This window comes from Melampsora larici-populina (assembly GCF_000204055.1).
Source record: "Melampsora larici-populina 98AG31 unplaced genomic scaffold MELLAscaffold_72, whole genome shotgun sequence".
In the NCBI taxonomy this organism is placed as follows: domain Eukaryota; kingdom Fungi; phylum Basidiomycota; class Pucciniomycetes; order Pucciniales; family Melampsoraceae; genus Melampsora; species Melampsora laricis-populina.
This window is the reverse complement of record NW_006768836.1, coordinates 273,145-288,431: the sequence shown is the minus strand read 5'-3', so window position 1 is coordinate 288,431 and position 15,287 is coordinate 273,145. Positions and strand designations below refer to the sequence as shown.

Below are 15,287 nucleotides of genomic sequence, written 5' to 3'. Positions count from 1 at the left end.
TTGAAGTGTTATTACTGTGCAAGAGAAGGACACGGACATAACAGGTGTCCAAATAAGCAACGGGACATAAATGATGGATATGTTACCGAGCATAATAATACCTATATACTGTCTAATGGTGCGGTAATCCGGTGGGACAGTAGTAGACCTAGTAGAGCGGTAGTTGCGGATTATTCCTGGCAAGTGGAGCAAGCAAAGATTGCAGCGAAGGGGGCACCAAGCCAAAGTGCACCTCTGGCGGAAACAGCTAAGGCTGTAGTAGTACCTGAGAAGACTGTAGTTACCGGGATATTGACTAAAGATGAGTCTCGCGGATCTCAAATTCAGGAACTTAGGGCAAGCTGTGGCATATTGGAGGAATGGAAGGCTCCTGGAATTACGAGTAAAGGATTTAAGGCTGCAATGGCTGGAGCGGGGACTAAGGTTTATGATGTAGAAGTGAAAAGATGTAGAGGTAGAGCGGAACCGGCGGAGGCGCCAAAGAAGAAGAAGGTCACAATGTCAAAGGACAATGAAGATCAAGAAGATGAACTTCTGGAGTTGGCCGAGGATGACAATAGTAGTGAAGATATTCCGTTGGCGGAATTAAAAGAAAGGAAGAGGCCAACGGTAGTAGCACCAAAGATTCAGAAGAAGGATATAGTCAAGGGACGATTCGAGAGACTGGTGGAGAAAGGTTATGAGGGGGTAATGGATAATGTGGTGACAAAAATAATGAAGACCAAGATAGAGGCAGAGGTTGGGGAACTGTGTGCTATCTCACCAGCGTTGGCGGAGCACGTCAAGAAGCAGGTTTCTAAGCGGCGGGTTGTTATTCCTAGGATTATCAAGCCATTAAGAGCAGCTACTGGTGGATTAGACGAAGAAGAGTCTAGTTCAGAGAGTGAAGATGATGGGGAGGATGTATTATACTCGTGTCCTTTGGGATATTTGGACATTATGCTTGGAGGAAAGAAGAAAAGGGTTAAGGCCTTGGTTGATTCTGGATCCCAAATCAACATCCTTCCGGAATCAGTAGCGGAGGAGTTAGGGTTAACAGGGTTGGTGTCCATTAGATCAGGTGTTAGAGGTATTGGAGGGCAAAGGACAGAGTTAGTTGGGATTGGGGAGGCTATAGAAGTGGTAGTAGGGACTAGAGTGCAGGGTGTGGCTCACTTTTGGATTGCCAAGGAGAGTAAATGTCCAATCTTATTGGGACGGCCCTTCCTTATGGATTTTAGAGCGGGAATGGAGTTTGGGAAAGCAGTCGGGGAAAGGTTGACCTTAAAGGATGAAAGAGGTATCTGGACAAGGTTTACTATTTGTCAGCCAGATGAAGGGGACTGGGAAAGAGAGTTGGATCTTGGGGAGAAAAGAACTACTATGGTGGAGGTCAATTTGGCTCGGCTGCGGCAAGAAGTTCAAGAGGAGGATTCAGGCTCCGTTCCAAGTTATGTGGAAGAGGTGTCTGGCGAAGACAAGTCTTTTTTGTAGAGGACGTTGGTGAAGATATGGGCGTTCAGTATATAGCAAATCCAAGTTACCTTGGGCGTCCATCACCAACTGTTGAAGAAACGGGAACTTGGTTGTGTATGAATAATAATTTCAATTCTCAGTCTCATTTTCAGTCCCAAGGTTCTCCTCAAGTTTCTTATATTTCATCATCTTTGGTATCAATGGAGGAAGAGCAAGCGTGGAAAATTTTGGAGGATAGTATATATTTTGGTTCAGAGTTTAGTTCCTCTTTTAGCTTTATTGAATCTTCTTTATCTCAGTCTCAATTCTCAAGTCGTGGTGTACAATTAGAAGATTATGGCAGAAGTATGCAGGAGTTAGAAAATGGAATCAGGGGAGGCTTACTGGAGGAAGAAGAATGGGAGACGGTGAAGGCACTCAATGAAGGTTTTGACATTAGGCAGCAAGCAGAGATTTGCGAGAGATGGAGGAGGGGAGAGTTACTATGTTTTGCGGCGAAGTACAAGTCAGTGGCGAAGAAGGTCCGGCCGGTCAATGCAGCTATGCCACAAAGTCTCAATCCACCTTTACAAAGACCACCGATGTCAAGGGATCCATATGAAACACCTTTGTCAATGAATCCTCCGGACTTTGTGGAGACAAAGAAGACAACATTGGAGCGGTTGAAGATGTGTAATTTTGGGCCTCAAGATTGGTTAAGTGATGAGGAGATGAAGTTATTATTACATGTAGTGGTATTAAGGGAAGGGGCAATTGCTTATTGTGAAGAAGAAAGGGGTGTTTTGAAGCATTCTTATGGATTTCCCTATGCCATTCCAGTAGTGGACCATCAACTTTGGCAGAAGAAGCCAATTCCGATTCCGGCGGCTATCAAACCAGAATACATTGAATTAATCAGGCAGCGGCTAAGGACGGGATTGTACGAACAATCAACTTCAAGCTATTCAAGCCCAGTATTTTGTGTCAAGAAGCAGGATGGTAAATTAAGAGTGGTTCATGATTTACAAGAATTGAATAAGGTCACCATCAAGGATGCAGGAATGCCTCCGGCACCTGAAGAGTTTGTGGAATCATTTGCAGGGAGAGCATGTTATGGCTTGGGTGATATTATGGGAGGATATGATGAAAGAGAGTTGGCAGATTTTTCAAGACCCTTAACAACTTTTGAAACACCATTGGGAAGATTTCAACTTACCAGATTACCTCAAGGTGCAACAAATTCAGTAGCAGTATATCAAGCTCAAATGATGTGGATTCTTCAAGATGAAATTCCACAGAACGTAGGTTTCTTCATTGATGACGGCGGAATCAAAGGTCCTGATTCTACCTATGGCGATGCGGTGCTGGAAGAAAATCCCGGCATTAGGCGTTTCATATGGGAATATGCGGTTACTTTAGAAAGAGTTTTGTTTAGGATTGAAGAGGCGGGACTTACAGTTTCAGGAAAGAAGTTTGCAGTTTGTGTGCCAGCATTGGAGATTGTGGGACATGTGGTCTGTAAGGAGGGAAGGACAATATCAAAGAAGAAGAAGAACAAGATTCAGAATTGGCCGGTTCCTAGAAACACTACAGAGGTTTTGGGATTTCTCGGAATGTGCATATATGTGAGGATGTTCATTAAGGATTTCTCTAAGATTGCAGCACCCTTGAGAAGGTTGACTAGGAAAGATGTGGAATGGGATTGGAATGAAGAGTGTCAGGAAGCTTTGGATAAGCTGAAACAAATTATTGGTGAAGATATTATGTTGAAGGGATTGGAATATGGGGAAGGCGCAGGCAAGATTATCTTGGCGGTAGACTCAAGTCAAATGGCAGCAGGAGGTGTATTGATGCAAGAAGATAAGCAAGGAAAGGCAAGGCCGGTGTTCTACGAATCATTGGTGTTTTCACCGGTAGAAGCAAGATATTCTCAACCCAAACTAGAACTAGGTGGCGTTGCAAGAATACTTAAGAAATTTCAAAGCAAATTGTGGGGGCAACACTTTGAGCTTCAGGTAGACGCAAAGTCTTTGGTAGAAATGATCAATAGGCCAACTTTACCAAATGCACCAATGACTAGATGGGTGGCATTTATTCAATTATTTTCCTTTGATATTGTTCATAAGTCAGGGAAGAGTTTTGGGATGCCAGATGGACTTTCACGAAGACCAGTCGGGGAAGATTCAACATCCGAGGGAGAAGATTTCGATGAAGAAAAGGATGATATTACTCCACATGAGGGTTTCCCAGTTTCTACTATTGATAATGATAATGAAATGGTACCTTGGACTCAAGAAGGTTTATGGGCGACACTTGAAGAATATCTAAAAAGTTTTCATAGACCTCCAAATTGTTCTGATGAAGATTTTCAATGGATACAACATAGGTCAAAGACTTTCTTCATGGAACGTGGAATATTAAAGAAGAGGGGAATACCTTGCGGAAGATTAGTGGTGTCAAGAAAAGAGGGTCAAGAGATAGTGCTACAAAGATTACACGAAGAGATGGGACATAGAGGTGTAGAAGAAACTTATAGAAGATGCTTGGTTAGATTTTGGTGGCCGGAGATGAAGGAAGATGTGAGAAGATGGGTTATGTCTTGTGAAGCTTGTCAAAGAAGGAGTCCTAATACTCAAAAGGAAAGAGGACATGCTACGGGGGAAGCTACGGTGTTTGGAAGGGTTAGTCTAGATGCTGTGCACATTAAGACTAGTAAATATAAGTACTTGATTGTGGCAAGAGATGATCTTTCAGGATGGGTTGAAGCCAAACCTTTACAAAAGTTAACTTCAAAGGCGGTGGCGGATTTTATTTTGAAAGAGTGGATTTGGAGGTACGGGGCGGTGAAGTGCTTTACAGTAGATGGAGGGCCAGAATTTAAGGGAGAATTAAGAGAAGCAGTGAGTTTATCAGGATCAAAGTTGGGGGAGGCTACTGCGTATTGGCCGCAGGGTCAAGGAATGGTAGAGCGGGGACACCAACCGTTGAAGAATACCTTGGTGAAAATGTGCGGTGAAGATGGAAGGAAGTGGGCGGAGAAATTACCTTTAGTGTTATTTTCAGACAGGATTTCCACTAAGAGGACAACTGGTTTCTCACCTTATGAAGTTCTTTTCAATCAGAAAGCAATTTTACCAGTGGACGTTGAGGCGGGGACCTTTCTCGGGGTGGATTGGGACAAAGTCACTACTAGAGAGGAGTTATTAATGGCAAGAGTGGAGCAGTTGGAACAAAGGGATGAAATGCTGAAGAAGGCTTATGACAGGATGATGAAGACGAGGACGGAGGGTATTATATATTGGGATAAGAAGAATTCACATAGGTTGAGAGGTGCTTTGGAGGCTGGAGATTTAGTCTTGGTGTATAACAAAAGTTTGGAATCCCAATGGGGGAAATTATCAAGGATAGGTGGAATGGGCCTTATAGGGTGAAGGAACAATATCCGGGAGGATCTTATATTTTGGAAGAATTGGACGGGACAGTGTTAATCAGGCGAGTGGCAGCAGAACATATCAAGAGGTTTTTTCAGAGAGGGGTTTCAGAGGTTTCAGTGCAGGAAGATTTTCAAGAGGAGGAATCAGCGAGTGCGGGAAGTTCAGAATAAAATAAATAAATAAATAAAAATAATTCTCTTTTTCTTTTGTGTTGGTTCTCTTGTGTATATGTTGGGTTGTTTTCTTTCTTTCTTTCTTTCTCTTTAAGGTGGACTGTATTTGTATTGGATTGGTATATTTAGTGTTAAAGCGGGTGTAGTTTGGCGGATTTCCTTTATTATCTTTTTCTCTTTTATCTTTGGCGGTGTGGGATAGGATAGTTGAGGATGGTGGATGATGGCAGGACGGATAGTGATCAAACTTAAAAAAAAAATCAAAAGTAGTGGGTACGGGGCGGGCATAACAATCATCAAATCAAAAAAATTCAACATTCAAATTAATCAAGCTGAATATGGAATACTACTTAAAATCAATTTTCTTTCTTTCTTTCTTCTCTTTTTCTTTTTCTATATATACTTCAAATTATCAAATCAATAGCAGGGGGCACGGGATGGGTAAAAGTTAAAAAAATTAAATTCAACAATTAGTCAGCTTAAACAATAAAACAACATTAGCGGTGTACAAACCTACGACCCAACTTGAAAACCCATGAGAAAAACCCATGAAAACCCAACTTGTTTTTGGGTTTTTTTGACGGGTTTTTTTGATGGGTTGCCCTCAAAAGGTTTGAACACCCCAGCCCCCATCACAACCTAAAACAGTACAGTCACAGTTCCTGTCATCACTTGATGCCTTGATTTTACTTCACATCGCTTGTCTTGCATCAACCACATCCATGACTTGTCTTCAAAATCTACTTGCTTGTTTGATGAGGGTGTCCCTCATGAAGTACAATGCCGATGCTGATGCCAACAACAGCAATTTAGACAAGATTATTTGAATCAAAACGATCTCTGACTTGTAGAAGTCTACTCATTCTCAAAAGTCGATTTAGACATGTTTCTCTTTGAAATAAAACAATCTCTTTTGATTTCTTCATATTGCAAGAGTTGAAACAAACTAAAGAAACCGATCTTATATAGCAGAGTTTAATAAAAGGTATTCAAAGATAATCGATTAAAATAAAAAAGATTGAAACAAGTCACTCTCTAGAACTAACTGCAATTTTTGGTTGATCGATTAAGGTAAAAAAATGAAACTATTTGATAATCCAATAATGGAGCTGTGGATGATAAAACATTATCACCTATTCCTAGTATCACTTCTTCACGAGGAAAATGATAAATTGAAAAGTTGAACGATATGAAGAAGAAGTTGACCGAGATTGAATTTATAATAATGATGAACTTGTTAATCAAATCAAATCTAATTGTGTTATATCTTTTACATAAAAAGGTTTTTGCAGCTTGGCTTTCATCTTGGAGATTGTGATGTTTTCTTTTGTGGCCAATTCGGTAGCTCGATTAGTCGTCATCATTTTGGACATCTCTTAGGAGGAGTTGAAGCTGATTCGTTCTTGAGATTTTGTAGCACAAGTTCCAGGAGTTGATGGGGATGTAAGACTGTTTGGTGGAAGGTTTCTGGACAGTTTGGAGGTGTTGTGTCGGCAAGTATGGAATACTACTTAAAATCAATTTTCTTTCTTTCTTTCTTCTCTTTTTCTTTTTCTATATATACTTCAAATTATCAAATCAATAGCAGGGGGCACGGGATGGGTAAAAGTTAAAAAAATTAAATTCAACAATTAGTCAGCTTAAACAATAAAACAACATTAATGGATTACTGCTATAAAACCTTTTCTTTATTTTCTTTATTTTCTTTATTTTCTTTTTTCTCTTTATTTTGTTTTTTCTCTTTCATCTCTTATTTTCTTGTGTAAAATTACAAGTTACTTACATTCAACTTATCACTTTATCAATTTCTTTTTTCTCTTCTTTTCTTTTGTTATCACGGCGGATGGGTATAGGTAGACGAGGTTGGTGGAAAGTAGGCAGGAAGGTATGGTCAAATCAATCAATTAACAAGCAATTAAAAATCAAATAAATCAAATCAAATAATCACATGAAGAATAAATCAACAATTACATAAAACAAAATTAAATAATGAATATTCAAAACGTCAAAGTATAATGAAAAACAATTACGGATAGTACGATTCAAACTTTGGATATGTTTCTCTTTTTTTCTTCTCTTCTTTTTTCTTTTCTACGGGGACGGGTCAGGATTGTTGAGGATGGAGGATGAGTTGGCTGGTATGGATAGCAAAATTATTACAACTAATTGTAGTAGGGGGCTGCGGCGGGACAATCATTAACAATAAACAAATCAAAACAACAAATGGATTACTACTACATATAAAATACACATTTTTTTCACAAGTTACATCCAAGTTATTATCATCAAAGTTAATTTTACAAAGTTATGGATATGTTTCTCTTTCTTATTTTCTTTTCTACGGGGACGGGATTGGTAGTCAAGGATGGTGGATGAGCTGGCTGGTATTAGGATATAGTGTTACAAATTTTATTAAATTAAAACAAATCATTTCAAATTACAACAACATAAGACTGTAGTAGGGGGTTTGGGGAGAGGCTGCGCATTAACATCAAAGCAATCAAAGTGGCAACAAAATTACAATACAATTACATATAAAATGGTTACTAATACAGCATGAACTTTCTTATTTTCTTTTTGGTACGGGTTGCGGACTGGCAGTATGAGTGAATGAGGTGGTAGGATTGTGTAGGACAGCTAGGATGATTACCGTTATTGAAATTTTTATTTGAGGTATTGGCGGTTTTGATAGGGGACTTGAAACTTAGTATGGGATTAAAACGACAACACGACTCTGGGATATTTACTTATAGCTTAAATTTTGAAGATAGTTGATACATGTATTTTTGCAATATAGTACGAGTTAGTATCCGGGACAGACTCCGGTGCGCATTACATTAGTGTCAAGGCCTAGTTTAGAGGTTACTTGGGAATTGGTTTATTTAGAAGTTTGAATTACGGGAATAAGAATTATGAACAACATATTGAATAAGTATAGTTATAAGTGGACGGAAAGGAGTTAGTGGAATAGTTTAATTTAGTATGACGTGGAAGGTTACTGTTTAGAATGTGTCGTACAAATCAAATAAAGGTGGACATAGTGGTTTTTCGTCTAAGTTGGGGGAGGTGGCTCAAGAATTTAAAGAGAAAAATTTCTTAAAAGGCAACTTGCAATCATTCCAATAAAATTGGTTCTTTATTATTATTCACGATTTTTTCTACGAGATTTTCCTACTACAACTTTATTCATAAGATTTTTTTGGCTTTAATACTTTAGCGGGAAATGGATAACAAGAATCGGCGCACAAGAAGTAAACGGTAAAGACAGAAGAGAAAGTAGAAGAAGATTTAAATGAAGAAAACAACAACTTTAATCTTGATTGAAAGCACGCTTTTTACCCTTGTCAGAAGAAGAAGTACTAGGATCAGTAGACTCAGAAGAAGGAGGATACATGATAAAATGAGCAACAAGAGATTTCAATCTTTGAATAAGACGGACTCTAGCATGGACCTCTTTTTCAGAGTTGGGATCAAAGACGGACCAATGTTCATACAAGCTTTCTACCATAGATTGAGTAAGACTAGCAATGGTAGCTGCGGAAGAAGTAGAGGGAACATATTTACCTACACGTCTAATTTCTTCAGATAAATCTACTTTTTTAGCAAACCAGAAAAGAACAGCTTTATCACCATACTTCTTAATACATTCTTCAATCACATCATCTAAAGAAGGAGTAGGAACAGGTTCTGGGTCTAAGTCAATAACAGGGTGGGGATCTAAATCAATCACATTGGCAGGTTCAGGATGAATAGAGTTGGAAGAAAAGTTAGGAGGTTTTTGAGTAGGAGGAGGAGTAACATCAATCTTAATTGGAGGGGTCTTAGGACGAGCAGGGACAAACGGTGCAACAAACGGATCAAGAGCAGGTGGAGAGGAAGGTTGCTTAGGAGGAGGCTGTTGAGGAGCCTGAGGTTGAGGTTTCGGCGCCTTAGGAGGAGGACGGTGGTGACGTTTGGTGTTGGGCGACTTGGTGGAGACATTGGGCGAAAGAGGGGCGTTTCCGCGGTTGTTCCACAAGCAGATGTCAGCTTTCCATCTCGCAAAGAACTTAGGGTTAGTAGGTTTGTCCGGTTTGGAGGTCCAAGCTAGAACTCGAGCACGACGAGCAGCTTCCGTCTCGTTGTCGGCACCGGGGACATAAGGAGAGACAGTCGGAGGAACTACAATGTCTCCTTTGGAGTCAGTGGCAGGTGGCCAGTCTAGGAAAAGAGAATGGACATTAAAGGAGGAGAATTAAACAAATCAAAGTTAATCAATACACATTTACAAGAAGAAATTTTTAAGGGAAAACTTACCACAATACATGCCACGTCTGGCGCACTGATCACAACTCTCAACGGGGGCAGGACCACGAGGTGGAGCTGAGTTGTACACAATCCAGGTACAGGATCGGTCATCCTCCATGCAGGAAGAGCAGGCATAGGGATGGGGTTTGTGAGCATTGGGAAACATGATTCTACACACACAGTACACAGGAGGAAAATAGACATGAAACACAAGTTAGTTACAAAAAAAAAAAAGTAAAATTTGAACAGAAAAGAACATACCTGGTTGGGAATCAACGAGTAAAATCAAAATCAGATGTCAAGAAATGAGGGAAGAATCATTGTTAGTATATGTACGAGTCAAAATGGAGCAAAATCCCAGCAAAACTGGACAAACCTGGTTTTAGTTAACAGTAAATGAGCTATTTAATACAACTAGTATGTGTAGCACGAAAGAGTAACTACTTTTTAAACATTAAGGAAAAAAAGAGGATGTTAATCAGTCAATGGACAGATTCTGAGCGTAGATAGAAGTTTTGGAACTTACATACCGAGTATTAGGTAACAAAACGAAGGCAGCGATGTGAGGGTAACGGTCTCGGTGGCGAGATGGAGCGAAGTCGATAAAGATGTGTAAAGAAGCGAAAGATTGACTAAGGGTGTTAAAACGCTGAAATCGATCGAACGGGATGTTTTAAAGTAAAAAGGGGGTTTTTTTTAAAAAGCAATCGATAAACAAGAAGTTGGGGGAGGATGTGGAAAGCAAAAGCCTTTCCATCCCTCTACTTTTATACCCATCAAGCTACCTTACTTCCTCTTTCTATCTCAATCTCAGCTCAGCAAAGTCTCTCGTAGTCGTTTTTCGATCTTGAAAAACGATTTTTTTAGTTTTTTTAAATTCAATCTTTTTTTATTCACATTACATAAAATAAAAGGAACTAAACAAACAAAGACTAGTCAAGAAAATAAAAAGTTTAAAAAAGTTAAATAAAACATAAATAACAAATAGAATAGAAGGGAATAGAAAAGATTGAAAGAATGAAAACAAAGAAGAAAAAAAAAAACGAGAAGACAAAGTTAAATAACAAACTTATGTAAAATCATTTAAAAGGAAAAGAAGAAGAAAGAACTTACGAGAAGGAAGTAGAAAGTAAAAGAAACCAAGAATCGAGTCGAATCGCCAAGATAGATCTAGTTAAAGAAGACACTAGATAAAAGTTAAACAGCGCAGAATGATGTAAGTAAAACAAATCGATCGAGAAGAGAATAAGAAATAGAAAAGGAAAGAACATACCTAGAGCGAGAAATCGAAAAAACCGAAGTCGATAAGGAGGAAGGAGTTAAGCTGGGAAGGGATGGAGTGATAAGCTAAAGAAAGTGAATAAAGAAGATAGGAGAGAAAGAAGAATGAATAAGATGAGGTCATTAGTACTAGAAAGAAAGGATAGAAAAGGATGAGAAAAGAAGAAAAAAGAAACATACCTGAGTTGAAAGAGAGAATCGAGTCGAATGGGAAGGATCTTGGCATGGGAATCGATCGGAATCGATCGGAGCAAAGAGAAAGAAGGCCGAGTTGTGGTTTGAGGAGGTGGAAGGTATAAAAGGGGGTGGTGGTTGGTGAAGGAAAGGGGGAGAAGGGATCGTGTGTAGAAGGTCGAATCGAATCGATCGAGTGTTCTTAGTTGTGTTTTGAGTTATTTTGTCTAAGAGTGTTCCTTGAGATTGTATCGAGTGGTCTGTGGTGTTTTTTTTTTTTAATTTGGTAGTCCTAGTCTTAAAGTAAAAGATCAATCGGTGAAAGGCTTTTTAGTTAGTTATCTAGTTTAAAGAAGAGAGTTAAAATAAAGGGAAGACTTACTCTTTTAAAAGGAATCGTGTGTAGTGGTAGTATTTTAAATCCTGGTTGTTGAAGTCGAGTGGGATAAGGGTGTTTTATTTATTTTATTTAAATTTTGTTGTTTATTAACTCGAGCACAGGGCCAAGTCAGGGCCAAAAGGAAAGGACTGAACCTGGGTTCAAATCCAGTTCAGGTTGTGTTTTTTTTAACAATTGTTTTTTTTTAACTTTGTGTGTGTGGCTCAGTTGTGGGAGGATAAATAGGGTTTGGAAGTTTGAAAATACTTGTACGGGGTGAATTAGGTTTACGGTAAAACTTGTAACGGCGGGGTTGTAAAAATTCGCCTCACGTAATTTTTCGTAGAATTCTTTTCAGGTTGAAGGCAGCCTCTCGGCATCTTAGTTTCATCCGTTCTTCTTGACGGTGATTCTTACCTTCTCCGGCTCAGCCTACGCTACACTGCGTAGGAGTTCTACAACGTCATATTACACAAGCAAGAAAAAGAGAGTAGCAGCTGTGAAAAATGAAGAAAATGGGTGAATTTCATCTCAAATGAAGGTTTTCAGCTAATTACATATTTCAAATGACGTCAGATTTGGTTGGTAGATAGCTCATTCAACGCAGAAGAGTAGATTACATAATTTAAAGACTTTAAATCAATAGTAGCGGAGGTTTATGAAAAAAGTTACAAGTCAAATAAGAAATTGGTGTGAATCTCGAATTTCCAGTCACAAGTCAACATGTAACACTAAAAACCTTAGCTTCACAACTCAATATCTTACTCATCACTCATCAGAAATAGGTCATATGGGGGTGATAAATGATCAGTATCACGAGTGCTACAAGATTCACTTTAGTAATCAAAAATTGGACCTCATCTGAAAACATTTGTAATCTCAAAATTTGGTTTTCAGCTAGTTTACAAGGAAAAAATCATCTGTATTCATCATAAGAAGTGCTTTACATCATATTATTGCGTCATTGATCACTTTTAGCTGTGAAAATTACATCATTTATCAGTAACAAAATCATTACATTACATCATTATAGGGTTTTTAGGGATTTCTGGGCGGATTTGATTGGTTTTGAGGCTGTTGACCATTGTAAAAGTTGGAGTACATTGTGATATATACTTTGAGATGATTTTGGGACTTTTGTTCCCCTTTTTTCTTTATCATTTACGCATTTATCATTTTGTTTATCATCATAAACTTATTTTAATAGTACCTGGTCACTTAAATACACCCTTTATCATATCTATAAAGAGAAATCTACTTTAGTGTTGTAGTCAAAAAGAGTTATTGGGAATAATATCATTAAGATATTGCTTATTTTCTTTAGTTATCATCTGGGAATAACGCTATAGCAGTGTTGATAGTAATAAAAATTGTGCTGTTGAAGTTAAGATCTGTGTGAAAGTTATATTTCTCTGGTGCCTTATCAGTAATCAATACAACAGCGCCTTTTCCTGATTGTGTTGTTTTAGAAGAGCAGTCTCAGACAACTTCTACTAGTCACTTTATTAGTAGATTATCCTCTTCCAGCTCTGTATAACCCTTGTTGGGTTATAGGTTCTACAACGTGCGCAATTCTGATTAAGGATATCAACTTGATAGTCTAGTTATATAACAAAAAGATCCTTTTTGACCAACCCGCCCTCCCTTACATATGATAGAAGGGAAACAAGATGTTTCCCCTGTGAGGAGACCCCAGCTCCCCACGCTCTAGTCTTTCTAAGGGGATTGGTTCCTTGATAGTACTATGAATGGTTAAGAAAACCGTGTAAAGAACTAATAGGAATTTGAACCCCTTAAAAACTGGCCTTCCCAAATCCCACAGGATTTGAGAAGGCCTCTAGCCCACACAGAATCTTATCTTGTCAAGTAAAGAAACTTGAGAAGATAAGACTCAGTTCTTAAGAAAGATTATTGAGACACAGATGAATGGATTAAAATAATCACTGTGAGAATGGAACATCAAATTGCATGATTTTTAATATCCATTGGTTTCATTTGGTTACAACATGATCCACCTTTATACTACAAGAAGGATGATTGTGGTAAAATCAAAGGTTGGTTATCAATGCATGTTGATGCTATTGTGGCTACTGGTACTGAAGCTGAATAAAGGGATTTTGTTCTTTAATCAAAGGCCGGTTTGAAATATTGTCAGATACACCATTATCTCATTTTCTGCCTTTTAATATTTCAAAAGTAGTAGATCATAAATTTACCATGGATCAAACTCATCATATTTCCAACTTAGAGAAGTGTTTCATGAATAAGAAAGAACTTTATGATTCACCAAATGATGAAAACTTCAAAGCCTTGGTTCTTTTGAGTTAAGAGGATGTACTCACAAGTAATCCATGCTCAACTTTGATAGGAGGTCTTGTATGGATGGCTTGGTGTATGCAGCCAGATATAGCATTTGTTGTTGATAGGTTATCACAGTGTTTAAATAAGCCATCAAGTACTCATTGGAATGCGGCAATATAAGTGTTAGGTTAACTATGTAAATTGAAAGATTTAAAGTTAAATTTGGGTGGAACTGTAATTCTGATGGCTTATTCAGATGCTGACTGGCCTGAGGGTCGACATGAGGGAAGGTCTGAAACAGGGTAATTGTCCAGGCTAGGAAATGGTCTGATTTTGCAGAAATCAAGAAAGCGAAGTACTACTTCACTATCAAGTACTGAATCTGAGTACATGGTGATGAGTGATTTGTGTAGGGAAACTTGGTGGTTAGTATATTTATTGTATGAATTGAACATATATCAGAGGAAAGGTTTTTCAATTTATGTGTGCATAATGAAGGTGCTGAAGGTATTCCTCAAAATCTGTCACATCACTCTTGAAAAAGACAGAATCATACTTGATTTCATTGTGTTTGACAATGTGTTAAGGAAGGAATGGTAAAGCTGGTTCATGTATCTTCATCAAAAATGTCAGCTGACATGTTCACTAAAGGATTATCAAAGATTTTTCTAATAAGGCATAGATTGCACCTTAATGTATTTTATACCATCTTATTAGCATGGGGGGTGTTACAAATGTCAATTGTGTGAAGTATAATCATATTCATGACTTCATGTTGTATTCTGATATATATCTCTCTTACTCAATATATTTATAACCTATTGGCATAAGTAATTTATATATATTGTATTATGATTTCTTAGATGGATTGTTCTTTGTCACCTATCCTTATTGTTCTAACATGTTTATCAAGCTGTTGGAATTCATCTTATCAGCTATCACCTCCTTGTGCTTCATACTCCTATAAGTTCTTATTGCTTCATCTTTCTGAAGGATGAGGACTATAACCAATAACAAAGATAGAAATCAATAGAAAATGGGAGAGGTTTATTGTTGAACTTATGATGCTTAAGTTAACAAGGTTTGTGACCTTTTTTCAGGCTCATTTGATCCATCCAATGATACAGGTTTGAGACACATGCAAATAATTGGGATTCTTTCCAAAGGGAAATCTATCTAGATCATCACACAAATTAAGAAACATTCTCTTAAAATGGGTGGAAAAGCCCCTTGATTATGTCGGCATTGAATTTGAAGGCCTTCATCTTGGTAGGCAACCAACACTCTCTTCACCTGAGGAAACACAGGAAGAATCAATTGAAGGTCTGAGACTTTTGAATAGGTAAAATTCATTGCATTTCTGCACATTGAATAAAACAAGATTGTGTGGTACCTGCACATTCAAGCATCAAGTGTGGAAGGATCAAGACTAGTGCCCAAATTCACATATTATTTGGCAAGCAAGATATAATGTGGAGAAGGCAAGCTTTCAGCACTGTGTGATCTAAATGGCTGGGGGGGTATGAATAAACATCCAACATATACCAGAGGGATTTATGATGAACTGTGTGATCTAAATGGCTGGGGGGGTATGAATAAACATCCAACATATACCAGACACCATTTACTCTCATACCTCACTCCGTTATATAAGCGGAGAATGTAACCCCCTGATATAGGTTTTCTTTTCTTCTAAACACATTTTGGCATAGAACACCTTGCCTCAAATCATCTTGATCCTTTCATTTGTGAAGGAACCCTGTCCAAAGATAATATAACCTCTATGGTGCATCATGTACCCTCCTCAAACAACTTTGCAGTAAC

General features: G+C 38.2%; 1 protein-coding gene across 1 annotated transcript; it reads right to left on the bottom strand.

Annotated features, from left to right (window-relative positions):
- Positions 1-8,351: 8,351 nt before the first annotated feature.
- Positions 8,352-9,494, bottom strand: MELLADRAFT_94768 (uncharacterized protein; the record flags this gene model as incomplete). Its single annotated transcript, XM_007417394.1, has 2 exons — positions 8,352-9,241; positions 9,338-9,494. 2 exons carry the CDS (start codon positions 9,492-9,494, stop codon positions 8,352-8,354), a joined length of 1,047 nt encoding a protein of 348 aa, XP_007417456.1.
- Positions 9,495-15,287: the final 5,793 nt, after the last annotated feature.